The sequence below is a fragment of the Phoca vitulina genome, unplaced genomic scaffold (genome assembly GCF_004348235.1).
Source record: "Phoca vitulina isolate PV1807 unplaced genomic scaffold, GSC_HSeal_1.0 scaffold8, whole genome shotgun sequence".
Classification (NCBI taxonomy): domain Eukaryota; kingdom Metazoa; phylum Chordata; class Mammalia; order Carnivora; family Phocidae; genus Phoca; species Phoca vitulina.
Window position 1 is genome coordinate 19,996,247 of NW_022589711.1, and position 26,194 is coordinate 20,022,440.

General features: G+C 36.6%; 2 protein-coding genes across 4 annotated transcripts in view; both read left to right on the forward strand.

Moving 5' to 3' along the window:
- ARL13B (ADP ribosylation factor like GTPase 13B) overlaps positions 1 to 523 on the forward strand; it is a 65,259-nt gene extending 64,736 nt beyond the window's left edge. The window contains exon 10 of the mRNA XM_032406350.1: positions 244 to 523. Coding sequence (XP_032262241.1) covers positions 244 to 320 — 77 coding nt within the window. The 3' untranslated portion in view covers positions 321 to 523. The remainder of the gene's footprint in view (positions 1 to 243) is intronic.
- A 6,900-nt stretch (positions 524 to 7,423) lies between these two features.
- The window catches only part of NSUN3 (NOP2/Sun RNA methyltransferase 3), a 51,785-nt gene continuing 33,014 nt past the window's right edge, over positions 7,424 to 26,194 (forward strand). The window contains exons 1-5 of one of the 3 annotated variants that reach the window (XM_032406355.1): positions 7,424 to 7,678; positions 8,477 to 8,586; positions 18,334 to 18,677; positions 24,550 to 24,704; positions 25,666 to 25,787. In XM_032406355.1, coding sequence (XP_032262246.1) covers positions 7,667 to 7,678; positions 8,477 to 8,586; positions 18,334 to 18,677; positions 24,550 to 24,704; positions 25,666 to 25,787 — 743 coding nt within the window. In that variant the 5' untranslated portion in view covers positions 7,424 to 7,666. The remainder of the gene's footprint in view (positions 7,679 to 8,476; positions 8,587 to 18,333; positions 18,678 to 24,549; positions 24,705 to 25,665; positions 25,788 to 26,194) is intronic. The other 2 variants (XM_032406353.1, XM_032406352.1) reach the window with 2 other exon arrangements.

The following is a 26,194-nucleotide window of genomic DNA, read 5'->3' on the forward strand; positions in this document are numbered from 1 at the left end:
TTTTATTAAATCAAGTAGAAATTAATTTATAATCTAGAGTTAGGAATTTATCCTAGTGGTTATGTTTTGAATTTATTCAAGTTTTCTTGGATTTTGATTTTTTTTGTCTATTTTCTTCATCCATTATTTTACCCATCAAGTGGGAGCACCTTTCTTTTTTAAACATGTTGCTTGGAAAATAATGAATTGTATCAAAAATTCTGATTTACCATGACTTTTTTTTGGTGTTCCTTCTTTATGTAGATTTCTACGGAAAGCCACTGCCTCCCCTGGCTGTGCGACAGAGACCTAACAATGACTCTCACGATGCGGTTTCGTAACCGAGTCACGTGCGTGCACTCTTTTAATGCAGGCAAGATCAACTAGAGGACCTTCTTTCTCAGAGAGGAAAAACCCTAAACATTGATGACTGGGGCAAGATAACCATAGCAATTTCAGTAAGGAGATGAATAGCCAAAGACCTGACTGATCTGACAATTATCCATGTTATTAACTGTTAAAAAAAAAAAAAAAAAAAAAAAAGGAAGCAAAATGACCAGTAGATGGGATGAGCATTTGAATCAAGTTAGCAGGAGTTACTGTTGACTCTGGATTTTACAGTTCCACTCATGGGCATATTCCTGAAGGAAAACCTCTTCAGAAAAAGAGCCAATGGACTCTGCACACTTTCTTTACTATTTGTTTAATAGTCTTTGTTACTGTATCTTACACATTTTTTGTAAGATACACGTGCATGGAAGGGGAACTCTTGGAAATTTATAACCTAAGTTTTTAACTTTTTATATTTTTCTAAAACTTAAAAGAATTTTAATTACTATGATATTGACTGCACTTTTCTATAGATGCTTTGTTTAAATTGTGTCTGGAAATGGAGTTGACAAACATGAACTATACAAACAGGACAAATTTATATGGTTTCAGGTATGTTTTATGATAGTATTGTTCTTGAAGTGTACATCCTAATTGTACCTAATTTTAAAATAATACCTTTTTAAAATAGATTCTTAGATCTTTATTCTTCCAAATTATGTTATCTGAAAACACTACCCAAGGAGGGTTCATTTTGTTGTTGTTTGCTTTCTTTTGGTGATGATCACAATAAATGAAAGAGGCTTGAAATACTTTCTTGATCTAAATGCTTTTTATATTAATAAAAATGCTATGTGAGATATTAAAATTTTCAATGAACACCTCTTTTATGGGATAGACCTTTTCAGATCAAGGTGCTTGTTGTCACTCCCTCGTTCTCTCAGAAGCTGAAGTGACTCTTTTGGGTTATTCTAATTCTTTTGTGTCTTGAAAATAAAGGCAAAAAGACTGAAAAAGCCACAGTGGGTACAGAGACTTGGTTTTATAACCAGGAAATGCTTGGGTAGTAAATCAATAAGAATAAAAATGTTGGTTTAAAATTACTTTTATACAGAAAGACTTCCTTTCTCAATTTAAAATAATAGCACTTCCCTTGCACTGAAGAATGGCATCCATATGGATTCTCTTTTTAGGCAAACTCTTAGATATATATTTTGAGTATTAGATTCATAATGTTGCATTTAATTGAAAGTATATATATTTATAGCAAGGTGAAATGCTATAAACAACATGAATCCTTATTACCTTGATAAAATTGGTAAGTTTGGTAACTTGTACTGACAACAAACATATACTTGTATCTGACAATAACAAGATTAAGTATGTCTAAGGCAGTTTAATATGATTTTTTTACTTTGGAGCATCACATTTAGTCACATTTTTTAAGTCCCTGAACTTTCATTAATTGGGTCACTTATTACTGTAGTCAGTATCATAATGCAGTCTTTTGAAGTTTCGTGCATAGGACACCAGGCACACTGAGTAAAAAGCATTCTACTTCAGATATAAAATTCATAACAGCCTAAATTTGATAGGTGGCTGAAATATAAGGAAAAGCAACACAAGGAGACAGAATGTAAATTTTGAACTGGATTGTAGAGAAAAACTTATTTGTACATCTTTTTGGTTCCTGTTTGTAACATTTACATTTATTCATTTTTTTATACACTAAACTTATACTTTTGTCATCCTTTTAATTTTCATCTAGTTTGAGAATAAATAAAAGTTTAAAAATTTTGTTTCCTGTAAGTGATTACTGTAGTGTACAATAATACTGAGTTCATTTATTAAAAATGAATAAAAATTCTGAAATTAAATATATGATAAAGTGAAATAAATGTTTTATATATCTCTCAAAAAATTGATTTGTATTCTTAAAGTATCCTAAAGATATTTTAAAAGAAGTTTTGTAAATCCAGGTTGCTTTTAACAAGTAAATGCCTATTTTGTTATATGCTGCATTTTTATTCTTAATTTTCACGAATTATGACATTTTCACACAATAAAAATAATTTATATCAGTATGTGGTTTTGCTTTTCATTTGATAAATTTAAATGATTTCTTTTTGGTAAGAAAATAGAAAAGGAATTTTCAAATATGACTGTTGGAAGAAATCTTAAGTTGATAGATAAAAATAATGACTTTTTATTTTACATGAAACCTTTTTTCTCTGCACAAGTTTTCATATATGTGGAAAAGAATATTGTCATTTTAAAGGCAGCTAAAAATATCATATCACCTTATGATCCTAGATGATCCAATGTCTGTCTTTTGTTACATTAAAATTACTGACCCAAAGATATATTTTTACTTATTTAAAAGATAATTCTATATGCCTCTAACACAAAAGGCATATATGACATACATAAAATATTCCTTGCAACACTAGAAATGTTATAAAATGTTAATAATGAATTTTTTAGAGTTACTGGTTGTGTGTTTTCCTCAATTTTTCAAACTAGTTTTTAAAATTTTATTTATTTACTTTTTAAAGATTTTATTTATTTGACACAGAGAGAGAGAGACAGAGCACAAGCAAAGGGAACAGCAGGCAAAGGGAGAAACAGGCTCCCCGCTAAGCAGGGAGCCGGATGCGGGGCTTGATCCCAGGACCCTCGGATCATGACCTGAGCCAAAGGCAGAGGCTTAACCAACTGAGCTACCCAGGTGCCCCCAAATTTTGCTTATTTTATAATGGGAGAGTCAAACATATAATTTGGTAAAAATTAAGTGCCATGCTTTCTGCAAGCTTAAAATTAAATGGTCTTTTAAGTGTCCAATGAAGGACTTAACATGTAAAACTTATTTTTTTTTAAATATTTTATTTATTTGAAAGAGAAAGAGCGTGCACATGAGCAGGGTTGGGGGGCAGAGGAAGGGTGAGAAGGAGTAAATAGACTCCTGCTGAGTGCGGAACCCTTCACTGGTCTGGATCCCAGGAGTCATGAGATCATGACCTGAGCCAAAGCCAATAGACACTCAACCGACTGAGCCACCTGGGCGCCCCTGTAAAATGTATTTTGAATAGTCCAGAAACATTTATCTGTAGAAGATGCCATTTTATTTGCAGCTGATCCCTAAGTATTCTTTTACTGTGATAATATTTTATTTTATTTGATACTCGGTTCTATATGGTATGCTATTCATGTTATGCAGTTTCTCCCATTCTGCACTGAAGAAATATAATACTTTTTGGTGTCAAAAGCTTATCAAAAGTGAAACTGCTTATACAAATAAAGCTGTAGCTTATAAACTTTATTACCCTTTGTTTAATACTTAAGTTTTTCTCTTAAGTGGAGTAGACTTTGCAACTGAGATTCTGCTAATACTATTTAATTTATCAAGAAATATATTCCAGCTGATCCAAAGAACAAATTCATATATTTGAAGATTTACATTAAAGTATGATTATAGGGCCACCTGGGTGGCTCAGTCAGTTAAGCATCTGCCTTCGGCTCAGGTCATGATCTCAGGGTCCTGGGACCGAGCCCTGCATCGGGACTCTGCTCAGTCAGTGGTGAGTCTGCTTCTCCCTCTGTGATCTCTCTTGCTTTCTCTCTCTCAAATAAATAAATAAATTCTTAAAAAAAGTATGATTATAAATTATCAAAATAACAGTAATCCATTAGCTTTGTGGAAACAATAATGGAAACCTGTTTTTTGGGGGAAAGAAATCAGAAATGCATTACCTTTAATGAAGGGGATCAGCTTATTATTGAAGGAAAAATAGGAAGAAAATTATTTGCTTGTTTAGAGCCTGAGCTGTAAATTCTTTCTGTGTGCTAATGAGTAAACAGAATTTATGACCTAGGTAAATGAGTCAGTGGTCTCCAGATTTTTTTTTTTTTTTTTTTAAGATTTTATTTATTTATTTGAGACAGAGAGAATGAGAGAGAGAGCACATGAGAAGGGGGAGGGTCAGAGGGAGAAGCAGGCTCCCTGCCGAGCAGGGAGCCCGATGCGGGACTCGATCCAGGGACTCCAAGGATCATGACCTGAGCCAAAGGCAGTCGCTTAACCAACTGAGCCACCCAGGCGCCCCTCCAGATTTTTATAATACATCTTTTCCAGTAAATGTTTAAGTTATTGTATTAGTTTGGTAGATCTGCCATAACATACTACCAAAGACTGGGTGGATCAAACAACAGAAATTAATTTTCTCACAGTTCTGAAGTCTGTAAGTCCAAGATCAATCTGGAACCTTGTTGGCAGGATTGGTTTCTTCTGACACCCCTCTCCTTGCCTTATAAATGGCCTGCTTCTCCCTGTTTCCTCACATGGTCTTTCCACTGTGTGTGTTTATCCCTAGTGTCTCAGGGTTTAAATTTCTTCTTTTTATAAGGATACTAGTCAGATTAGATTAGGGCCCACCCTAAAGGCCTCTTTTTAATTTAATCACCTCTGGAAAGACTTTCTAAATACAGCCACATTCTCAGGTATTAGGGCTTCAGCATGTGAAGTTTGAGGGGATAAGTTTCAGCCCATAAGTTACATACATTTTCTATTGCACTTTGTACATATACTCCCCCCAAATTTTTTTAAAAGATTTGATAAAATTAAATAAAAATACAAGTTATATTTACTTCCCAGTCCCAGTGGATTGTCTGATAGAGTTTGTACACACCACTTTGGAGGCCTAAAATAATAAAATGAGAACCTCAGCTAATTAGCTATTCTGAAATGATAGTTCAAGTTTGCCTGTAACTAAGCTTTGTTCCCTTGCTTTGATGGTGGATTTCTCTGTTGTGTTTTTCTGCCATTCATTTTAAGGAGCTAATAGTCTCTTGACGTTGGATTGTTTTACTACAAAGTCCGTCTTTATCTTTTTGACACATAAACCTCCACATGAATGTGAAGGGTTTTGAGAAATGTTTTATGTAAATATGAAAATTCATAAAATGCACAGAAGTCTATAAAGTATACTCATCCTGAAACACTTCTTATATCTAATGGCTTCAGAATAAAATTGCTTAGGTATGTAAAAATTATTTTCCTTTGTACATATTAAGCTGCTTTATTCTTTAAAATAGTAATAATAAAATATAATTTCTGGTATTTGTGTCAGCTCAATTTCTTATATCTGCAGTGGTTTAAAACAAGTCTGGTAACAGTTTCTATTTTTAAAATAAAGCGTGGAACTTTGTTTATTCTTCAGTAGGTATTTGGTATAAGGTAGGGGAAATCCACTAACATTCTCATGATACATTAATATTGATTCTAGATAGGTTAATGGGTTAAATATTAATGATCAAACTGTAAGGAAAAAAAGGGAGAAAGAAACAGAAATAATTGCTTGCATCTGTGGGAAGAAATTTCCAAGCCGAAAGCAATGGAATCAATTACAAAATCAAAGAACTGATTGCATAAAATTTTTAAATATTTTTACATTTAAAGGGTTATAAGAAAAAATGGGAAAGTACTTGAAAATGTGATATGGTTAACATCTCTAAAATAAATGTAAGTAAAAATAGCACTAAGACATAGATAAGTGGACATGAGGTGGTAATTTACAAAAGAACATAATTAGTACGATTTGAAACCTATTCAAACTAAGAACATAAAAAAATTATAAGGTTATCAGACATGCAAAGAACGATGAACAAGCATGTTTATCAACAGTAAGAAGGTAAGTTAGTATAGTGACCTCCATACCTTGGAATACTATGCAAATTTTAGAAATGATGTATATGAAGAATTTTTAATATAAGAAAATGCTTATAATAATAGGATACATTATATGTACTATTTGATCAAACTTGAAAATGCTTAAAACTAGAGGAATACATCAAAATGTCAATATTGATGATTTCTAGTGGCATTATGTTCAATTTTCATTCTCATAGGCTTTTGTTTTTACGCTTTCTTCAGTAAGCATTAGCTTATTTAAAATCATAAAGTAGAAACATGCTAAAAAAAGGCAAAAATAATATAATAGAACCAATATGACATGACCTCTTTCCAAGCATTACACATCCCCTTTCCCTAATAGAAATATAGTGTATATGATTTCTACTATCTCCTTAAAAGCCTTTTAAATGTCTATTTTGCAATTATACTACCCTATTAATTAAATAAATACAACATAATGAGCACAGAAAAAAATTTATAAAATCTCTTATGTACAGAGGCTGAAAGACTAATGACTTTTCTCTAAGCAACTAACGAACTGCATGCATTTAATCACTTCACTCCTTAATACTTTATTTTCCACCAAAGCTAAATTCATTTTTAGATTACTGGGGAACTTGTTTAAGTAAATATATTAAGCTTCAAATCACATTAGTGGCGATATTTTTCTTTTTACATGGTTCTAAGATTTGTACCTATGGTATATGCCTATATTGATATTTTGAACATCAAAGGTCTCAAAATGATGCTCATTAAATATCGGGGACCATATGAAGCACTGATTTCCTGATGAATTGCTGATTGCTGTTACAAGGGAGCAACTAAAAAGTAACACTAAAAGAGCAAATAAACTGCCGTTCGTATCAGAATGGGTGTAGTACTTTCCTCAGAACATGTAACACTGCCCCTAGTAAAGGGTGGGAGGCTAGTGCTTAGGGTCATTCTGGTCTTCAGGTATTTGGTATCAGAACGTGATGATAATTTTGAAGATCATGATAGTGAAAATAAGACACAGCAGCAGCTAACATTTGGGCGTTTACTGTTTCCTACCTTTGGTGCTAAGTGCTATACTGTGTATTTCAATTAATCATTTAACTCTCTCAGTTAAAAGAGAGAGATTATCCCCATTGTTCATCTCTAGGAAATAACATGCCTAATTTCTTCATCATATCCATCCCTTTTACCCTTCGTTCTAAATATCTGAGCTAAAGGGAACTTATCAAATTTGGTAGATTCAGTAACTAGCTTAGCCTCTGAGAACATTTTACAATGATCATTATACAAAATCTAATAGTGGCAAAGTTACAATTCTTTTTACTGAACCACCAGCACGCAGCAACCACTGTTCAACGCAAGGCTTCACTTGAAGCTCCAGCCACTCAAGCTCCGCCCAAGGGTCTAGCTACGCCCTCAGGAGTAAGCACCGCCTCCACCAGGGGCCGGCGGAAGTAACTTTGCGCGCGCGTGCCTCTCGCGGGACCTACACCTCTTTTTGGCGAGATTTCGACGACACGGGCAAAGCAGTATCTCGCGGGAAGTTGAACCGGAAAAGCGAGGGGTAGAAGTGAATGCGGGTAAACCTCGGATGTGAAGCTGTGCTTTTGATTTGCTGGAGGTTTTAGATGCTCAGTGGTGTAGACCTTTTGTTTGGTATCTCGCGGAGGGATCATGTTGACCCGGGTGAGGGCTGGCACTCGACTGGGAGCCTCTGACTGAATCAGACACTTTAACGGGCCGAGGTGGCGAGGGAGGGGGTCGGGATGGGGGAACTTCGCGAGCTGTTGGTTTCTGTGGCTTCACAGTCCAAAGTCCTAGAGAAATGCTGAATGCTCGAACGCCTTCTCGTGAGCGTTCTCTGTCGGTTTCTCCCAAGACTCACCTGTGCCCCCCGTAACTTGTCTGTAATCCAAACTGCAGACTTGAATACCTATTCCCTTAAGCTTTGAGCCGAATACAAGCTCCACAGGGCCTGAGACTGTCAGCTGCTCCGTTGTGGGAGCTTAGAACAATGTTACATAGTAATACCTCGCTAAACTTTGGGTGAGTAAATGAAATAGAATTGCAAGGAAGTTTCCACAGGAAACGAGTGATTTTTTTTTTGAAATAACCTTTTTAGAATAATTTTACATTTACAAAAAAAGTTGCAAAGATAATACTAACTTCCATAGGCTTTTCACTCAGTTTCCCCAAATGTTAACACCTAGAGTGGCTTATTTAATTTTGTTCCTTTGACGCAGCTTCTGTTAAGTCCACTTTTTTTTTTAACGCCACAAATCCTTTAACCTTTGCTTTACATTTGAGCAATAATTATTTGAAGAAACCCTCTTTTATCATAAATACAGTTTTGTTACATTTGAGGTAATGCTCCCTTGCAAGAACTAGTAATAATCGTAAAACATGTTAAGAAAAAAACCTGCTTATTTGAAGTTTAATACATTTGTAGTGTCAGATTGTGTCAACAGCGTTTTCTTGTCATAGCTGAAAGCAAAATCAGAGAGGAAGCTTGCAAAACAGATTTGCAAAGTTGTATTGGATCATTTTGAAAAACAGTATTCCAAAGAACTTGGAGATGCCTGGAATACAGTAAGGTTGGTATAATTCATCTCTTGATGCTTTATCATAGAACACGAAATAAACCCTTTTTGGGGGAGGGGTGCTGTGAGTATAAAAGATAAAGGAATCTAAATCTGGCTGCCCTTTTCCTACAGAGGCTACAGAAGAGAAGAACTGTGAAGAAATAGATGGAAAATCATAGGAAAATGAAAAGGGGAGAAAGAAATCTTTGTAGTAATAGTAAGGAAAAAATTGTTATGGCCTTGCCTTGAGCAATTGTTTTGATCTTTGAAACAGGAAATCCCACCAGTTTGACAAAATTAATTATACTGTAACAGAAAAATCTTAAATTTTTGAGGGTATTTAACTAGTTTCTGAAATTCAGAAAATAATAAATCTTTAAAGCTGGCACAGCTCTGTCTTAGCTAGAGTCACTTTATTTGGTTATCATATTTCTTCCCTGTGTTTTTGGCAGGCTGTGTTTTGAACACGTGTACACACACACAAATTCTTTGAATGTATTATTGAAAATAAATGTTTCATGCATAGAAGTAAGTGAGATAAGTTTGATTTGTATGTTTAGTGATTTTTGCCTTTGGTCAGAATGTTATTTCATGGGTTCTTTACATTGAGTTCTTTTTTTCAATTTTTGTTTAAATTCTAGTTAGTTAATATATAGTGTAATATTGGTTTCAGGAGTATAATTTAGTGATTCATCACCTACATATAACACCCCGTGCTCAGCACAGATGCCCATCACCATCTAGCCCATCTCCCACCAACCTCCCCTCTAGCAACCCTCAGTTTGTTCTCTATAGTTAAGAGTCTCTTATGGTTTGCTTCCCTCTCTCTCTTTTTTTTTTTTTTTTCCCTTCCCCTGTGTTCATCTGTTTTGTTTCCTAAATTCCACGTATGAGTGAAATCATACGGTATTTGTCTTTCTCTGGCTGAACTATTTTGCTTAGCATAATACATTCTGGCTATGTCCACGTCATTGCAAATGGCAAGATTTCATTCTTTTTGATGGCTGAGTAATATTCCTGTGTGTGTGTGTGTGTGTGTGTGTGTGTGTGTGTACACATCTTTATCCATTCATCAGTCGATGGACATTTGGCCTCTTTCCATTATTTGGCTGTTGTTGATACTGCTGCTATAAACATGGGGTGTATGTGTCCCTTCAAATCAGTATGTTTGTATCCTTTGGGTAAATTCCTAATAGTGCAATTGCTGGATCATAGGGTAGTTCTATTTTTAACTTTTTGAGGAACCTCCACACTGGTTTCCAGAGTATGGCCGCACCAGTTTGCATTCCCACCAACAGTGCAAAAGGGTTCCCCTTTCTCTGCATCCTCACCAACAACTGTTGTTTCCTGACTTGTTAATTTTAGCCATTCTAACTGGTGTAAGATGGTATCTCATTGTGGTTTTGATTTATATTTCCCTGATGATGAGTGATGTTCAGCATCTTTTCATGTGCCTGTTGGCCATCTGTATGTCTTCTTTGGAAAAATGACTATTCATGTCTTCTGCCCGTTTCTTAACCGAATTAATTGTTTTTTTTGGGTGTGGAGTTTTATAAGTTCTTTATATATTTTGGATACTAACCCTTTATCAGATACATCATTTGCAAATATCTTCTCCTATTCTGTAGGCTGCCTTTTAGTTTCATTGATTGTTTCCTTGGCTGTGCAGAAGTTTTTTGTCTTGATGAAGTCCTCATAGTTCATTTTTTCTTTTGTCTCTCTTGCCTACATTGAGTTCTTACATAGTACATTCCATTCCCCGTAGAATACAGAGAGCAAGACAGTCCCCATATCCAGTTTGCCTGCAGTCTGGTGTTCCTGGGGGATAGGCAGCTGGTTAAAACTATATAAACTATTAATTCCATAAATATCCTGATAGAAATAGGCAGGAGAACCTTGTCTTATTTAACAAAGCCTGAGGGTGCCAGCAAAGACCTGAGGAGAAGCCAGGCCTTGGTGACTTAACAGGAGTTACCTTAGCAAAAAGAACCAGGTAACTGAGGCTGAAAGAAGAGGGTGCTTCTGAAGCTAGGGTGCAAAAGCCCAATACAGTTTGCTCAGTAAAAAAAGGTTATGTAGCTGTAGACAATGGAATTTAGTCACATTGTTGTCTTATTAAATCTCTTCTTAGACCAACTCAGTAACACGTTCTCATTTACAAAGGACAGCTTTAAGCATTTTTTTTAAAACAGATTAAGTATTGGCTGATAATAAAGTCTGAGGTGGTTCTGAGATAATTTTAGGACAAATAACACTGTCTTAGAAACTTGTAAATACTGTAATATGAAAAAGTAGTTTATGGTTGTGGTTTCTATTTCAAAACTGGATTTTAAAATGGATGTCTTCTGTCACAGAGAAGAAAGAAGGATGATAGTGAAGTATAATAAATTCAATATGTTTTTGTATGTAAAGTTACTCACGTAGAATAGCCAAACAACCACACACCTACTGCATGCTTATTATGTGCCAGATCGTATTGGCCTTATGTGATCCTCAGAACAAAGCTCTGAGGTCTGTTTCCCATTTTTCACATGATGAAACTATAGAGTTTAAGTAATTTCCCAAGTTTACTTAGCTAGTAAGTGCCAGAGCAGGGATTTGTGTCTAGGCTTTCTGGTTCAAGAATTTCCACTGCTAACCCCTAATCTCACACCTGCGGTGTAATTAGGCATTCATGGATAACTTTAAAAAAAAAAAAAAGAGGTTTTAAAAGGTATATTGTCTTCAGATTTTATAGTAGTCTGGCTACCCATACCCTGTAATGAGTTATTTTTCTATTTAATGTGCTCAGACAGATTTGTAAAGTATTGTTTGACCCTAAACAAAATGAGCAGTGAACCTCAAATCCATTTAATTAGGTGTGCCTTCTGCTTCATCTACCTTTTTGTTGGGTTTTCATGGTAATTTAAATTTTGCATAAATGTGCTAAATTTGCCATGGGCAAAATAAAGGCTGAGATTAGAAAGTAGTCTGAGCATGGAAGATGGCATGGGGAAGTAAGAACATATATATATATATATATATATATTTAACTTTTATTTGGAAGACATAATGTCATGCTTGCGGAGTCTGTTTACTTCCAGGGAAAGGTGAGTGCATTGTTGTCTTCTACCTAGAAAGGGATTTACTTATTTTTAGTTTCCTGTCTTATCTAAGAGATTTAGATAGTGGGGAAGATTTAGTATTTATTTAAATTTTATTGTTTTGTAATAACCTTTTTTAAAAGTTACCCTCTGAGCAGGCCTTTAAAGTTGTTTACAGTGGGTTCAAGTTTTGCACTGCTCATTACCTACATTATCTTTCAGGTAAGCCCATTCATGGCATGACTTTGAACTTCCCTCACTATGCTGCCATCTCAAGCTGTGCAGTCCCCTCTAAGGACTGTTTGTTACATTTGTTACATTCTTCTCAGTATTTTCTGGTAACTTCACTTAGTTTGGTACTAGGCAGTCTCAGAAGCATGCTATTTTTCCCTTCTAAACCTATGTTATCATTTGCCACTTGCATGTTTTTTCTCACTTGTTGAAGGTATCACCATCAGTATGTTTCCTCTTTTCTCCTCCACACCTTCAAGGTAAAGAATGAAACTTAATCAAAAATAAGTCTGACATTTACCCTCAGCTCCTGGGAGGTTACCTCTAAGCCCTTGGAATGTCCTGCCCAAGAGTGACTTTGTTTACCTGGGGCATTAGGCCACACTGGAAAGTCTTAACAGTGTGATTTGTGGTCGGGGCTGTGGGTCATGGTATCAGCTTGGCTTCCCACCTCTGACCTCTAAAGGAGCTGGAGAATAAAGATTAGCCAGTTGATCATGTTTGTGTGACTGGGCCCCAATAAAATCTAGATGCCAAGCTTTTGTTGAGCCTTCCTACTCGTCAGTATTCCTATGCATATGGTCACACATTGTTGCAGGGAAAAGTTGTCCTTGCTCATGATTCCACTGGAGAGGACACCTGGAAGCTTCATGCTTTGAATTTTCCTGTGCTCTGCACCATGTACCTCTTACCTTGAGTGACCTTGACAGTTTGGGGGCTCCAAAACTGTGGACTGCCGTACACCACTACTCTGTCTCCATCAAAATCTAAATGCCCACCAAATGCTTTTCCTTCTTCCTGAGAAATTTCTTAATTTGGATTTCATTTGTATCCCCTTTATTAGTGTTTCTCGGAGTCCATAGTCTCTCATGGTTCGTCTCCCCCTCCGATTCCCCCCCTTCATTTTTCCCTACTATTACTGTTTTTAACCAATTCTCCCATATACCCTTGACAAAATTAGTTCTGCCTTTGTGTTTCCATTGCATTTTGTTGATAACAGCTATTGTAATTCTTTCACGATTGTGTTGTCATAATTTATTGTTATTTTTTCTGACAAGGGAGGGTCTTGAAGAACCAATACCTTAAGACTTGAGCAAGTCATCTACTTATTCACAAGTTAGTGTTTATAAACCAGGCACTGTTCTAACCACTGGGGATACAAAGATGGATTATATATATTCTGCCCTCAAATATATATGAGGGGAGGATTAATTGGAAATCTTTATATGAACTTTGGAAATTTTGTGTGCACTTTGTAGAAAGCAAAGCAAACAAAAGAGCCTCAGTTAAGTCTGGCCTGTCTGTGAATATTTTTTTATTTAGACACTCTTCTCCAGAGTTCACATAGTTGACTATGAGGGGAAAAAATATAGCAGATTGCATTAGCAGAATCTGTGAATGGGATGGAGTGGGGTGGTTGGAGAAAGCAGAAATGAACTAGTATCTCTATTTCAATTTTGTCCCTTATGTTAGCTTTACACAAATATTCAACCTTAATTTGTGCAAATCCCTGTGAATTAGTAACTTTTAGCCCCCTTAAAAGTCAGAAGTTAAAAAGTACCAATTTTAATGGCCAATCCAGGCCTGTGACTGAATGAAAATAATGTCAAATAACATTGTCCAAATAATACATTAATACAATTTTTTCAAGGGATATGTGTGCACAGGCAAGTTACAGCAATCAACTTCCAGATTTTCAGATTTTCAGTTTTCATGTCTTCTCTTTCACAAAACTACTCTGATCCTTATGTGCCTAAGGGAGTACTTATTCTCCTTTCCCAACCTGCTTTTCTGTTGTCTTTCTCCCACTTTCCAAAAAAAGGACACACTTTCACCATCCTGACTCTTCCACATTGCATTTCTCCAGGGTGACGACACCTCTACCTGTCAGAGACTATTGGAATGTCATTTTAAGGGTTGAGAAAGTAAATGACTAATGACTAACAAATTCTTTGACAGTTCAGGTGGTTTCCAAGTTTTGCTTTTAACAAAAAGTAAAGGAGCTCCAGTTGAGTTGTCAACTAACAGGTCATTTAAAATATTTTTGAAGATAGATCATTAAGTGATTTGGGAATATAACTCAGAAAGAAATAGAAGTCAAAAAGAGAGACATTGCCGTAACAAAATATATTTAATTCTTACCCACTTATTTAAGTGAAGGTTTTTCTCAGCCCTTGTAAGAATACAAAACAGGAATGTAGTTGATTTGGACCCTGACTCGGTACAGCCCTAGGTAATATTCATCTCTGGATATATGGGGACCAGGGTCAGGGGGAAGCTCATTTCATTGAGATCCATTTCCTGACACTTTTCCTTTTTATGTTTAATAATTATGAAATCTATGGTAAATATTTTGATCAACTTTATACTAATAATTTTACTGATAACTGAATCCAGAAGTTACCATTTTAACACTTAGAGATTTAGGCCATAGTGAAAACAAATTTAGTATGTGTGTGTGTGTGTTTATGGCAGAGAAGTACGATAGGGTAATAAAAGATTTCAAGCACAAAAAATGTGTTAAGATAAAGTTATATGGGGAAATAGAATGTAAACAGAAAAGGGAACTGTAAAATTTTCACCTGTTCAGGAAGAGTCAGTTCATGACAGTTTTTAAATGGATAATGATGGGTTTCAAAATCACTCTGGTATTTAGGTTCCATTTTATATACCATTTTAAAAAGTGGTATAATTTATATTTTAAAATGTCAGTTTTTATAGTATGCTGGAAATTACGTTCTTAATCTGTGGTTAAGATTTTGATGTCAACTTAAAACGTGCCAGAGGGTACATAGTTTTTTTCAAAATGGTCAGTGGAGGTACTAGCAAACATCTTCAGGTCACTTGTGGGTCCCAGTTCTGCTCTCTGCTGATGTACTTGAAACTTCTGTCATTGAAGACCAGTAAGTGGAACAGCTTCAGACCCCTCATGAATCTTCAGAGGAGTCCTGGAGTGTAGTGCCTGGTGAGTGTCGTCTTAAGCCCTCTAATGTACGCTCCCAGTATTGTCTGCTGGGCTACTTGTCCATCCAGTCAGAGCTTTGGACTTGAGTAGCCATTGGCCTGCCAGCCCCAGGGGCATCATCCTGCCAGTGCACTGGAGTGTTAGTGTGTGTGCGTGTCTGTGTGCGCATGTGCTAAGGAGAGGGGAAATCACTGGTAGTTGGGTGGGGCAGGATGGGTAGGGTGCTGAGACCCACATTAATATGCAGTTTTGCTTTCTCAGGGGTAGGAAGCACCAGCCTGAGCAATCTGAGCAGTCCCTTCATCAAGTGGTCCCATTGCAGGTGCTCAGGGCAGCGTGTATCAGGCTATTCCCACTGTTAGGAGCAGTGGGAGGCCAGGGCACTGACACTAGGCGAGGGTTGGAGTGAAAATTCTCTGCCTCTCCCCTGTGGTATGCCGCTAGTGCTACAGTACCAAGGGCTCACACTTCGTTAGACTTTAAAGTCAGCCAGATTTTGGGGCACCTGGGTGGCTCAGATGGTTAAGCGTCTGCCTTTGGCTCAGGTCATGGTCCCGGGGTCCTGGGATCGAGCCCCACATTGGGCTCCCTGCTCGGCGGGAAGCCTGCTTCTTCCTCTCCCTCTCCTCCTGCTTGTGTTCCCTCTCTCACTGTGTATCTCTCTGTCAAATAAGTAAATAAAATCTTTAAAAAAAAAAAAAAATAAATCAGCCAGATTTTGAATCAGGTATTTCTGCTTAATAGTGATAGAACCTTGGGTGAGTTGCCAGATTTCTGAAAGCTTCAGTTACCTAACTTCTAAAATGGGGGTAATAGCTGTCCTTCACAGTAGTGATTGTTAAATGAGCTAAGCAGGCAAAATGCATATTGTAAACATATGATCAGTAATTTTTATTATTAATATCAGGGTGAGGTGGAGCAGGTGGATTCGCTTGTAGGTAGAAAGGTTTCCCTGAGGAGATAAAGCCTAAACCGGCCCCTCAGCAGAGAGTAGGGGAGTCAGCCAGGCCATTGTAGGTCAGAAGAAAGGTCATTTTGGGCAGAGGGAGCAGTTTATCCTGAGACTGGTAAAGGCTAAAGAAAACTTGTTCCAGGATGTTCAAGGACTTCAGTAAGGCTGCATATAGGTTAGGAGGAGTCAGAAAATTTGTTTAAGCAAGTTCTTATTTTATCTAGTTGTTAAAGAATGAGAATAATTTGTGAAGATTGCTGACTCACTCTGCCGTAAGTACATGTTTTGTTTTGTTTTGTTTTCCAAGATGTATTTATTTGAGAGAGAGTGAGTGCAGGGAGGGGCAGTTGGAGAGGGAGAGAAGCTTTAGCAGACTCCTTGCTGAGCTCCCCACGTGGGGCTTGATCTTAAGACCCTGAGATCATGACCTGAACTGAAACCAAGAGTCAGATGCTTAACCGACTGTGCCTCCCAGGGGCCCCAATAAGTATATGTTTTTAAATGCAATGAGGTTCTCTCCCCTAGAGTCCTTTAGTGAACTTTATCATATTATATTTGACCCATATAATCTGCCATGAGCCACACCAGACTACTTTTAATTACCCAAATGCACTGTCCTTCATACGTTTGTGCCTGGGCTATTGCCTTTGTCCTTGAATTTCCCTTCTCATTTTGTCCTATGGTATTCCTCCTCATCCTTCAAGATTTAACATATTGTATAATACACAAAAATACTGTTCCTAAACTAACATACAATAAGGTTAAAAGGAAATATGCAAGATTAATAACCTTTACTAAGGGATCTGAAAGAAAATGTGACTAAATGGAGAAACAATGTAGTCAGGGTTGGAAAGACTAAATACAATAAGGATATTAATTCTCCCCAGATTTACTGCATTTAATATAATTCTAGTCAAGGTTTCTGCTATCTACACAAATATTTTATAAATTATTTTTTAACTGACCCAACTGATTCTAAAGTTCATCTGAAAGAATAAACATTCTAAAATAGCTTTGGAAATTCTGAAGGAAAAAAAAAGAAAAGAGATTTGCTGTGTCAGATATTAACCAATTGAAAGTGTCCTACCTTTGTTAGCTAAAGAAACAAGCCACTCCAATCTGTATTAATTAAATTATGTTTCTGACTATTATTTCTCTGTTAAATGAGTCAAAACCCTGGGTAGATTTTCATCCAGTTTGGAAGGGTAAGATTAGGATAGACTGAAATAAAAGTTATAGCAGTGACATTTGCAGATCTCCCCTTTGGGTCTGTTTTAATGCAGTGGTTCCCAAAGTGTGGTCCTGAGGATTAGCAGCATCATTATCACTGGAGAACTTGCTAGAAATGCTAATGCTCAGGCCGTGCTTCTGGCCTACTGTGTCAGAAAATCCTGTGGTAGAGCTTAGCAGTCTTTTACAGACACTTGATGCCTGCTAAAGTTTGCAGAGTACATTCTTAAAAAAAGAGGTTGTCATCCTCCAAAATTCCTGAAACAGACGCACTGGGCTCCTCTGATGGTGGACCATCATAGTAAGAGGCAGTGAAGGAGAAAGCAGTTTCACATATTAGCCCGCAATTGAAATTCACCTGGCACAGTTCCAGTCGCAGGTGTTACATTTCAGTCCAGCCATTTCTCACCTAGGAAACTCCAGGGTGAGTAGCAGCTGGGATTTATTTAATTGACCATGGTTAATGAGGCTCCCAAATAGCTAGAAAGGTGAGCTTGTAAATAAATTAAATATTTCCTGCTATATCATCTGTCAGTTGATGTGAGCTTCTGACTGTTAAGAGATCTAACTGTTGGACCGAATAAAAAATTAGGAAAGAGAATCTTCTGGTGAAGGCGGGAGGGTGGGGGGGGGGGCGGTGCTGTCAATCCATAAGTGATTTTTAAACCATCCTTGGTTTTGTATCATCTGAACCACTGATTGCCTCATTAACTCTGTTACTGTAGGGTTCACTATAGTTTTCCATACTTTTATTTCATGAGAGGAAGACTTTAACACTCACTCCTTTAAATACCCTTTAATGATAGTACTTTTCCCTCCAATATTAATAGTCTCAGGTTTTAAATTTTGTCTTTTGAAAAACACTTGTGCAAAGTGATAGACTGACATCTCTTTTGATGTATTCAGAGGTATATAAAGACAGGCCATGTGTTTTTGGCAAGATGTGCTGCAGGAAGGGACTAGGCTGAATGGCAGGTGAGGCATTCCTCTCTGGTGCAGAATTTAAGGGGCCCCTAAAACTCAACAATCAAATAATACTTTAATGGGCACAATTCATACAAAAGAAAGAAAACCCATGATGAATAAAATACTAAAGTTTTAAATAAAGGCAGGGTCGTAACAGTGGTAGGTTGAGCCATATTGGAGCCTATGGCAAAAGGGCAAAGTCAGTGATACTAATCCTGACTCTGAAAAAAATCACAGGTAAGTGTGAAACTAGGACCCCATTCACTTGATTAGTAATATAAAATTGTGTTTGTATATGTAATATTAATACTCTTTTGTTTTTCTATTTCTAGGGATATACTGATATCTCCATCATGCTGGCAATATGCTATCCTTCTTAACAGATTCAATTATTCCTTTGAACTGGAAAAAGATTTACATTTAAAGGGCTATCACACACTCTTTCAAGGATCTTTACCCTACTATCCTAAATCAATGAAGTGTTACCTTAGCAGAACTCCAGATAGAATGCCTTCAGAAAGACACCAAATTGGAATTCTAAAAAAATACTATCTCCTGAATGCTGCCTCTCTTCTCCCAGTATTGGCTCTGGAATTAAGGGATGGGGAGAAGGTTCTGGATCTGTGTTCTGCTCCTGGAGGCAAATCGATAGCTCTGCTGCAGTGTGCTTATCCAGGTAGTGTGCTTTTCTTTCAGTAATTGACAGCTTTTAAATATCCATATATTACAAAATACTTTTAAAGTATATGAGAAGAAGTGTAAGATTGAGTTTGCAGACTTTGAAAATCTGAAAAAACCAGGACAGTATGTCGAATGGAAGTTTTAGCTAAGAAATCAGTGTAATTTTTTTTTTTTCAGCTACATACTAGCAGATAATTTTGAACAAAACTACCACATTTTGTAAACCTAAATCTGTCAGGTAATATGAATCCTGATAAGCCAATAACAAAGATTTTTTATTTTATCATTGACTTTTATACTTGAGAGTCTTGTATTGACATCTCATTATACTTCTGGGCAACAAAATACACACATTTAAAGTCATTTTTTGTATCATTAGACCATAAGGTTATAAGGCAGTTCTGTCCAATAGATATATAATGTGAAGTGCATATAAAATTTTAAATTTTTAAGTACTCATTAAAAACAGAAACAGTTGAGATTAATTTTAGTAATACATTGTAACCCAGTATATCCAAAATATTATTTCAACATGTAATCAAAAGTTATTAAAGAGATATTTTGCATTCTTATTTTCTTACAAAGTCTTCAAAATGGGCATGTATTGTACAGCACATTTCAGTTTGGACTAGCTACCTTTTAAGTGCTCATAGCCACATGTGGCAAATGGGTATGATATTAGACAATGCAATTCTTTTTTTTTTTTTTTTTTTAATTTTATGTAGTTGACAGAGAAAGAGAGAGAGAGAGCACAAGCAGGGGGAGCAGCAGGCAAAGGGAGAAACAGGCTCTCCACTGAGCAGGGAGCCCAATGTGGGGCTTGATTCCAGGATCCTGGGATCATGACCTGAGCCGAAGGCAGATGCTTAACCAACTGAGCCACCCAGGCTCCCCTAGATAATGCAATTCTAAAAGACTTTTTAAAAAGTTTTTTGGAAGTAACTTATCATTACCATTATTAGTATAAAAATGATGAAATATATGTAAATGTACATTTTTATAAATATTTGTTAAAAGTAATGAGTCAACCAACATCATAAATTATTTTCCTAATTAGATAATAAGACTTTTTAAAAAATTATTTCAGATTTCCGTGGGTAAATATTACTTATAGCTTGGTAAGACAGGGTTCAGCATCAGTTCTGTCTAGTTTTTGTTTATTTGATGGTTTTTATAAATGGAGATGCTGTTGTTTATTTTAGATAAGATGATGGAAATGGTAGGAGTTGTGTTATAATTGTGCCTTCATATCACTTCTAATATATGGACAATATCATTATTCCAATTTTTACATTGGGGGGCATATAATTCCTCATAATCATAATTATAATCATAATCATAATTATGGCATCAGTGATAGTCACACTGTGTTCCTTAGATAATTAAGTAAGGAGTAATTAACAGAACTGAAAATAGGCAGAATTGAGTTTTTTCCAAGTTAGTTGCACCAAAATAAATAAACGAATGAAACTAGTAGCCCAGTTTCTTTCCATGGACCAAAGGCTGCCTTACACAGATGTAAAGCCTCAATGACTTTTTCATATATTTTTTAAATTCACTCCTTTCCTGCTTAGATGAAGAAATACCAAGATTTGGTTTATTTTTGACGATTTAAACATGAAGTTAATTCTTTTTCAATGTAGTAAGTCTTCATATATATATGAAACTTGGGTTGTGATGTCTTATATTACATATTTTGAAAAGTTTAACCAGTCTAAGACAATTTCAAATAAAATCTACATCTAGGCCAAACAACAATATAACATAAAGCTGTATTTTAATGAAGTTATTTTAAAATGCTGAATTAAGAATCTTGACTAAAGCTGTAATTTAATGAAAAGCTGACCTGATTTTCAGTTTTAACAGTTTAAATATTCTTTATTATAATGCCATGTTTCAAATCAACTCAGCCACATTAGTGAGCACGTACTACGTGTGCAAGGCTTTGGATGGTAGGTGTGGAACTGTGAAAGATGCAGAAATAACTAAGATTTTGGTTCATTGTAGAATGACAAAGTAGGTCTCCTAACTAACCCTCCTGCTGAAAACAACTAAAAAATGTAGGATATAATATTAAAAACAGAATCTTTAAATGCATTGGTGATGTCCAAATATTCAGTGACCAAAATCTAAGAGATAATGGGAACCTAGAAGATCAGTTGAGCATCAAAGCTAGCTTTTCACTTGTGAGCAGTTGCTTAACCTGAAAAACTTGCATGTTGATTTTCATTGCTTCATGAAAATGTGGGAATAAAAGACAAAGCCAGAGCTTGCCCAAGAGATAATCTACTAGGAGGTTAACTTACAGAAAGCTGAGATTATAAAATGGTATACCCTCCATGTAAGGTAAACTAAGAAGAAATTGTCCTATCCCAAGGAACTGAAAGGAAAACTGTCTATTTTCAACTTTGATGATGGAGGAGAAATGGAAATACCCTCTGAAATTGTGTGAGCACAGCTAAGCCAGTGTAGACCATTATAGTGAAGTTGCAGAACATTGAAAATAAAGAGAAGATCTTAATAGCAGCCAGAGAGGACAGATAGTTTACCTCCAAAAGATAATAGAATGAGGATTGACCTTTGAGGGTAACAGTGGAAACTAGCATTCAGAGGAATGATGTTTTCAGTGTCCTAAGAAAAGATGACTATAAATCCAGAAGTATATTCACCAAGATATCCCTGAAGAATGAAAGTGAAATGGACGTGTTTTTTTTTAGACAAAAAGAGAGAATATAAGTTTGTCACCAATGATTCTGAAAGATGTGTTTCAGGAAAAAGGAAAGCCATTGTAGATGGATGATAAAAGATAACAAGAAGAAATGAAGAACAAAGAAGATGGGAAATATATGGGTAAATCTAAAAGTCATTGACTATAGAAGACAATGATGATAATGTTTTGTGCAGTTAAAAAATGTAAGCCCAAATATACAGTAACAGCATCTAGTTTGGGAGGGAGAATTAAAAGATTCTTACATCTTTTAGGGAAAATGGTAAGGTTGACTAACCTTATATTTTTTTTACATATGCATGTTAAAAATTTTAAGTTTATATATGCATGTTAAAAATAATAGAAATGGAATATAAAATATTTAAACCAGAAAAAGGGAGAAGTGGAATGAAAAATAATTAAGACACAGGTCTTTCCTTTGAGTCTCTTAGTGTCTGATGGGGACAAGGTGTGACTTTGGGGAGCTTTCTTGGTCCCAGTTTATGCTCCACCACATATGTCTTTGGCTTCACCTTTACTCCCATTCCTTAAAGGCTTGAGACCCTTGAATTGTTTCCAGATTGGAGAAACCCTAGAAAAGATTCATGCCGTTCCTGCAGTTATCTGCTGCTGATGTTACTACTGCCACAAATTGAGGAGCCTCCAGATAGCTTCCAGCTTACAAGCAAAAATCACCACACTTGAATGGTTGCTGTTACTGGCCTTGGGACTCTGGCTTGCCTGTAGGGGCCAGATAGCACAAACCTGAACTGTGTGGAAGTTATCAACTCTTGGAATGGACTTTAACCAATGAGAGGCAGGAGACAGGAAGATGACAGCAGATTACTTGTTCTTCCTCCTTACTCCACTAAACCCCATAGTTTCTTCCAAGGCTTAGCAATTTCAGACTATGGACATATCCTGAGAGACTGACCAGTGCTGTAGCCAGCTTGATTACAACCCCTTTTATATTTGTGCTCCATCTTTGTATGATTTACTTCCTTTTTTCTTTCACTCTAGTTTCCCTGTGGTTGCACCTCCTCCATAACATTAACTTTTGCCTTAGGTCATTTTCTAGTGATTTTAGGTTTTTAGACAACTGTCCGTAAGCTGCATTAGCAAATCCTCTAAAAGCCCCTGAAGTAAACACATAAACTAAATTAAAAAAGAGTATACTACCTGTGTAAATGTAGCTTTAAAGTGATTTCTTATTCCTTTAACCCCCTAAAAAATTGATGCCATCTCCTAAGTGCCTTCCATATAGAGATTGTGGTGTGGTGATAGTAGAAAGGGTAAGCAATGCACATGAACATCTCTCTTGTGGTAAAATATGGTTAAGTACTATAGAAGTGGTTCAAAGTATGTATGAGAAGTGGACAAGTCAGTCAGATTTGGTGGAGCACAGAGTATGTTGGTAAAACAGTGGGAGGTTAAAATTGAAAGGTTGTCTTGAGGTCTCATTATCACAGACCTTGAAATAAATCAATAGTTTGAATTTTACTGTATGATAGGAAGTCATTAAATGTTTTTAATCATGGATTGACAATCAGAGAAAACAACACATGTATAGATATATATATAGAGAGAGAGAGATATGTAGATGTATATATATTTATACATATATATTTGAGCAAAGGGTTTACAAAAATATTTCCCCCTCTACATTACAATTTCACCTTCATGTAGTTCTCTAGCTTTGTTTCCCTGGTAACCTGACAGATTGTCACTACGTTTCCAGGCAACATTACTCATGATAAAAAAGACCCTGATGGGTAAAAATGCATGTGCACTGGGAGAAAGATTAAATAAGCCCCAGAGACCCAATAGGGATGCCCTGATTGGGTCTTTCTGAGTGCATTGATTCTTGTTACTGGGCAGTCCTCTTGTAACTTGGGCATCCTCATGGGGATCCTGAAAGCTGTGCCTATGAAGTTGTTAGAAGAGGTGTCTTCTGTGGGACATGAAGCTTTTAAGCCAGGACAACTCCTACACCTGCCCAATGTGAATGTGGAAGATCCACAAAAGTGGCCAATCGTTAAGTGCTTGTATACTAGGTTGAACATAGAGTGCCAGTTGTGGAAAATAACTAAAATATGTGGGGGAGAAGACAGGGAGAATTTTTTTTTTAAGATTTTATTTATTTATTTATTTGAGAAAGTAAAACAGAGTGAGCAAGGTGAGGAGCAGAGGGAGAAGCAGGCTCCCTGCTGAGCAGGGAGCCTGACGCGGGGCTCCATCCCCGGACTCTGGGATCATGATTTGAGCCGATGGCAGCCGCTTAACTGACTGAGCCACCCAGGCGCCCCAGGAAGAATTTTTAATAAGGTCTGTTTGTACAGATTTCTCTTGGCCCTGACTCACCATCTCTGGTGATAAGAATATTTCTTTCCTTCTGGTGTAGGGAGAGTACTTTTCATACGGGATTTCATCTCCTTTTAGGAAAAAAAAGGAAGGTAAAAATGCCCTTCCTGCATCTGCTATTATTCAAGTGCCTTTTGCTCAAAATACTATCAACATGCCAAAGTGGCATATTTTGGAGAGGCATGTTCTGAATCCTTTTACTAGGTACAATCCCCATTTTACACATAAGGAAACGGAGACTTTTTTTTATGAAGTCATGAACATTTTTTATTAACATATAGTGTATTATTAGTTTCAGAGGTGGAGTTCAGTGATTGATTAGTTGTATATAACACCCAGTATTCACTATATCACGTGCCCTCCTTGTTACCACCTTGTTACCCCATCCCCCCACCCCCCTCCCCTCCAGCAACCCTCAATTTGGGAAACAGACTCTTGAGAGCTAAGTAACTTCCCAGTTATGGGAATTATGACAGTTCATACTTTGAGCGATGTCTTACTAATACCATGAGGTATTGGTTGTATAGCATATCTTTAGGAATCCATAATTAAATTTGAATGAATAAATGGTCAGAGCTTCTGACAGGCTATGTAGGCAAGACTGTTGTGAATGTTTTGTGTGTGTGTGTGTGTGTGTGTATTGCTGTTTTTAAAACTTAAGATCATTATATTTACCTCTGTGCCCTATTTCTGCATAATTATGATGAATTGATTTCTTTCTGAAATTTATTTGATCAAAAGTGGAAATTTAACAATTCCATTGCATTCATTTTAAAACTTTTTAATCCTTTATGTTTAGGTTACCTTCACTGTAATGAACACGATAGTCTGAGATTGAGGTGGCTGAGGCAGACATTAGAATCTTTCATCCCACAGCCTTTGGTAAACGTAATTAAAGTGTCTGAATTGGATGGCAGAGAAATGGGAGATGCCCAGCCTGAAATGTTTGACAAGGTATAGTTATTACATTGTGACAAACTGATGGGCTCCCAGTGATACCACTGTTATGTTGCTTTGTTGTTGTTGTCTTCCATCTGCTTCCAGACATAGCCTGATACAATTTCTCAGTACTCTGGGAAATTTTGATAAAGTGAACAAGGAAGCAGTTTTCATTTGATGGTCAGCATGGTTCAAAGGAAGCGGTAGTAACATTGGGATTGGGGATTATTGAATTTTTTTTTTTTTAAGATATTATGTATTTATTTGACAGAGGGAATGACAGCAAGAGAGGGAACACAAGCAGGGGGAGTGGGAGAGGGAGAAGCAGGCTTCCCGAGGAGCAGGGAGCCCGATGCGGGGCTCGGTCCCAGAACCCTGGGATCATGACCTGAGCTGAAGGCAGACGCTTAATGACTGAGCCACCCAGGCGCCCCATTGAATGTTTTTTATTTCCAGGTGCTTCAGAGATACTCAGGAAAAGATCAGATGTTACTTGGGTCAATGCACAAACATGTACACTATATAATTGCTTTAATTCGGTAACATTTCATATCAGAGTATGACAGTTGAAGAAAAAGAACATTTCAGCAAACCAAAATTGAAATATTAGTTCTCAAAAATAAATGCTGAGAATCCAGAAATATAGAATGTCTGTTTAAAACAAGTAACTTTTGTAAAAGTTTTTGCTATAGTCATCAAGAATATGAAATATGAGTAGACATTAGTAGACTTTTAGTCCTCCTGTTCCCTCTCCCTGCCAAAAAACCAAACACTGAAAGTGCACAGGAAATTTTCCTGTAAAGTATTAGTGAAGAAATGTCATGAAGAATTTACCATAGTATATTTTTGGTTTTAAAAGAAATGTCTTTACTTACTAGCTGCTTATTGTCATGTTTTACATAGCTTCTCCATGTATTTTACATCTGAGACTATATTTTCAGTGCATGTTTGCATTATATATCCTTTTTTTCTCTAGGTGTTAGTTGATGCTCCGTGTTCAAATGATCGAAGTTGGTTGTTCTCTTCTGATTCTCAGAAGGCAGCCTGTAGGATAAGCCAAAGGAGGAATTTGCCTGTTCTGCAGGTAGAACTCTTAAGGTGAGGGCTATTAATACAAAAGTTACTCTGGTTTCTAATGTAATTTAAATAGGCATGACAAATCATGACACGGGATTCCCCAAATGGAGGGTTTTCTGTGTAGGTGTTGATAATTATTCCTCCAAAGGCTGTATCCAGAAAATTCTTAACCTCTTTCCTTTCAGCTCTCATGCTGTAAGACCCCACTGCCCCCTCCCCCACCCCCTCAATGAAATGTACTATTGCTGTGCATTGTCTTTTAAAGGATACATATGATTTTACTGTGGTTTAAAGTTGTTTGCCTATCAGGACCGTCTCAAACCTAGTGTTCAGGGCGCCTGGGTGGCTCAGTTGGTTAAGCGACTGCCTTTGGCTCAGGTCATGATCCTGGAGTCCCTGGATCGAGTCCCGCATCGGGCTCCCTGCTC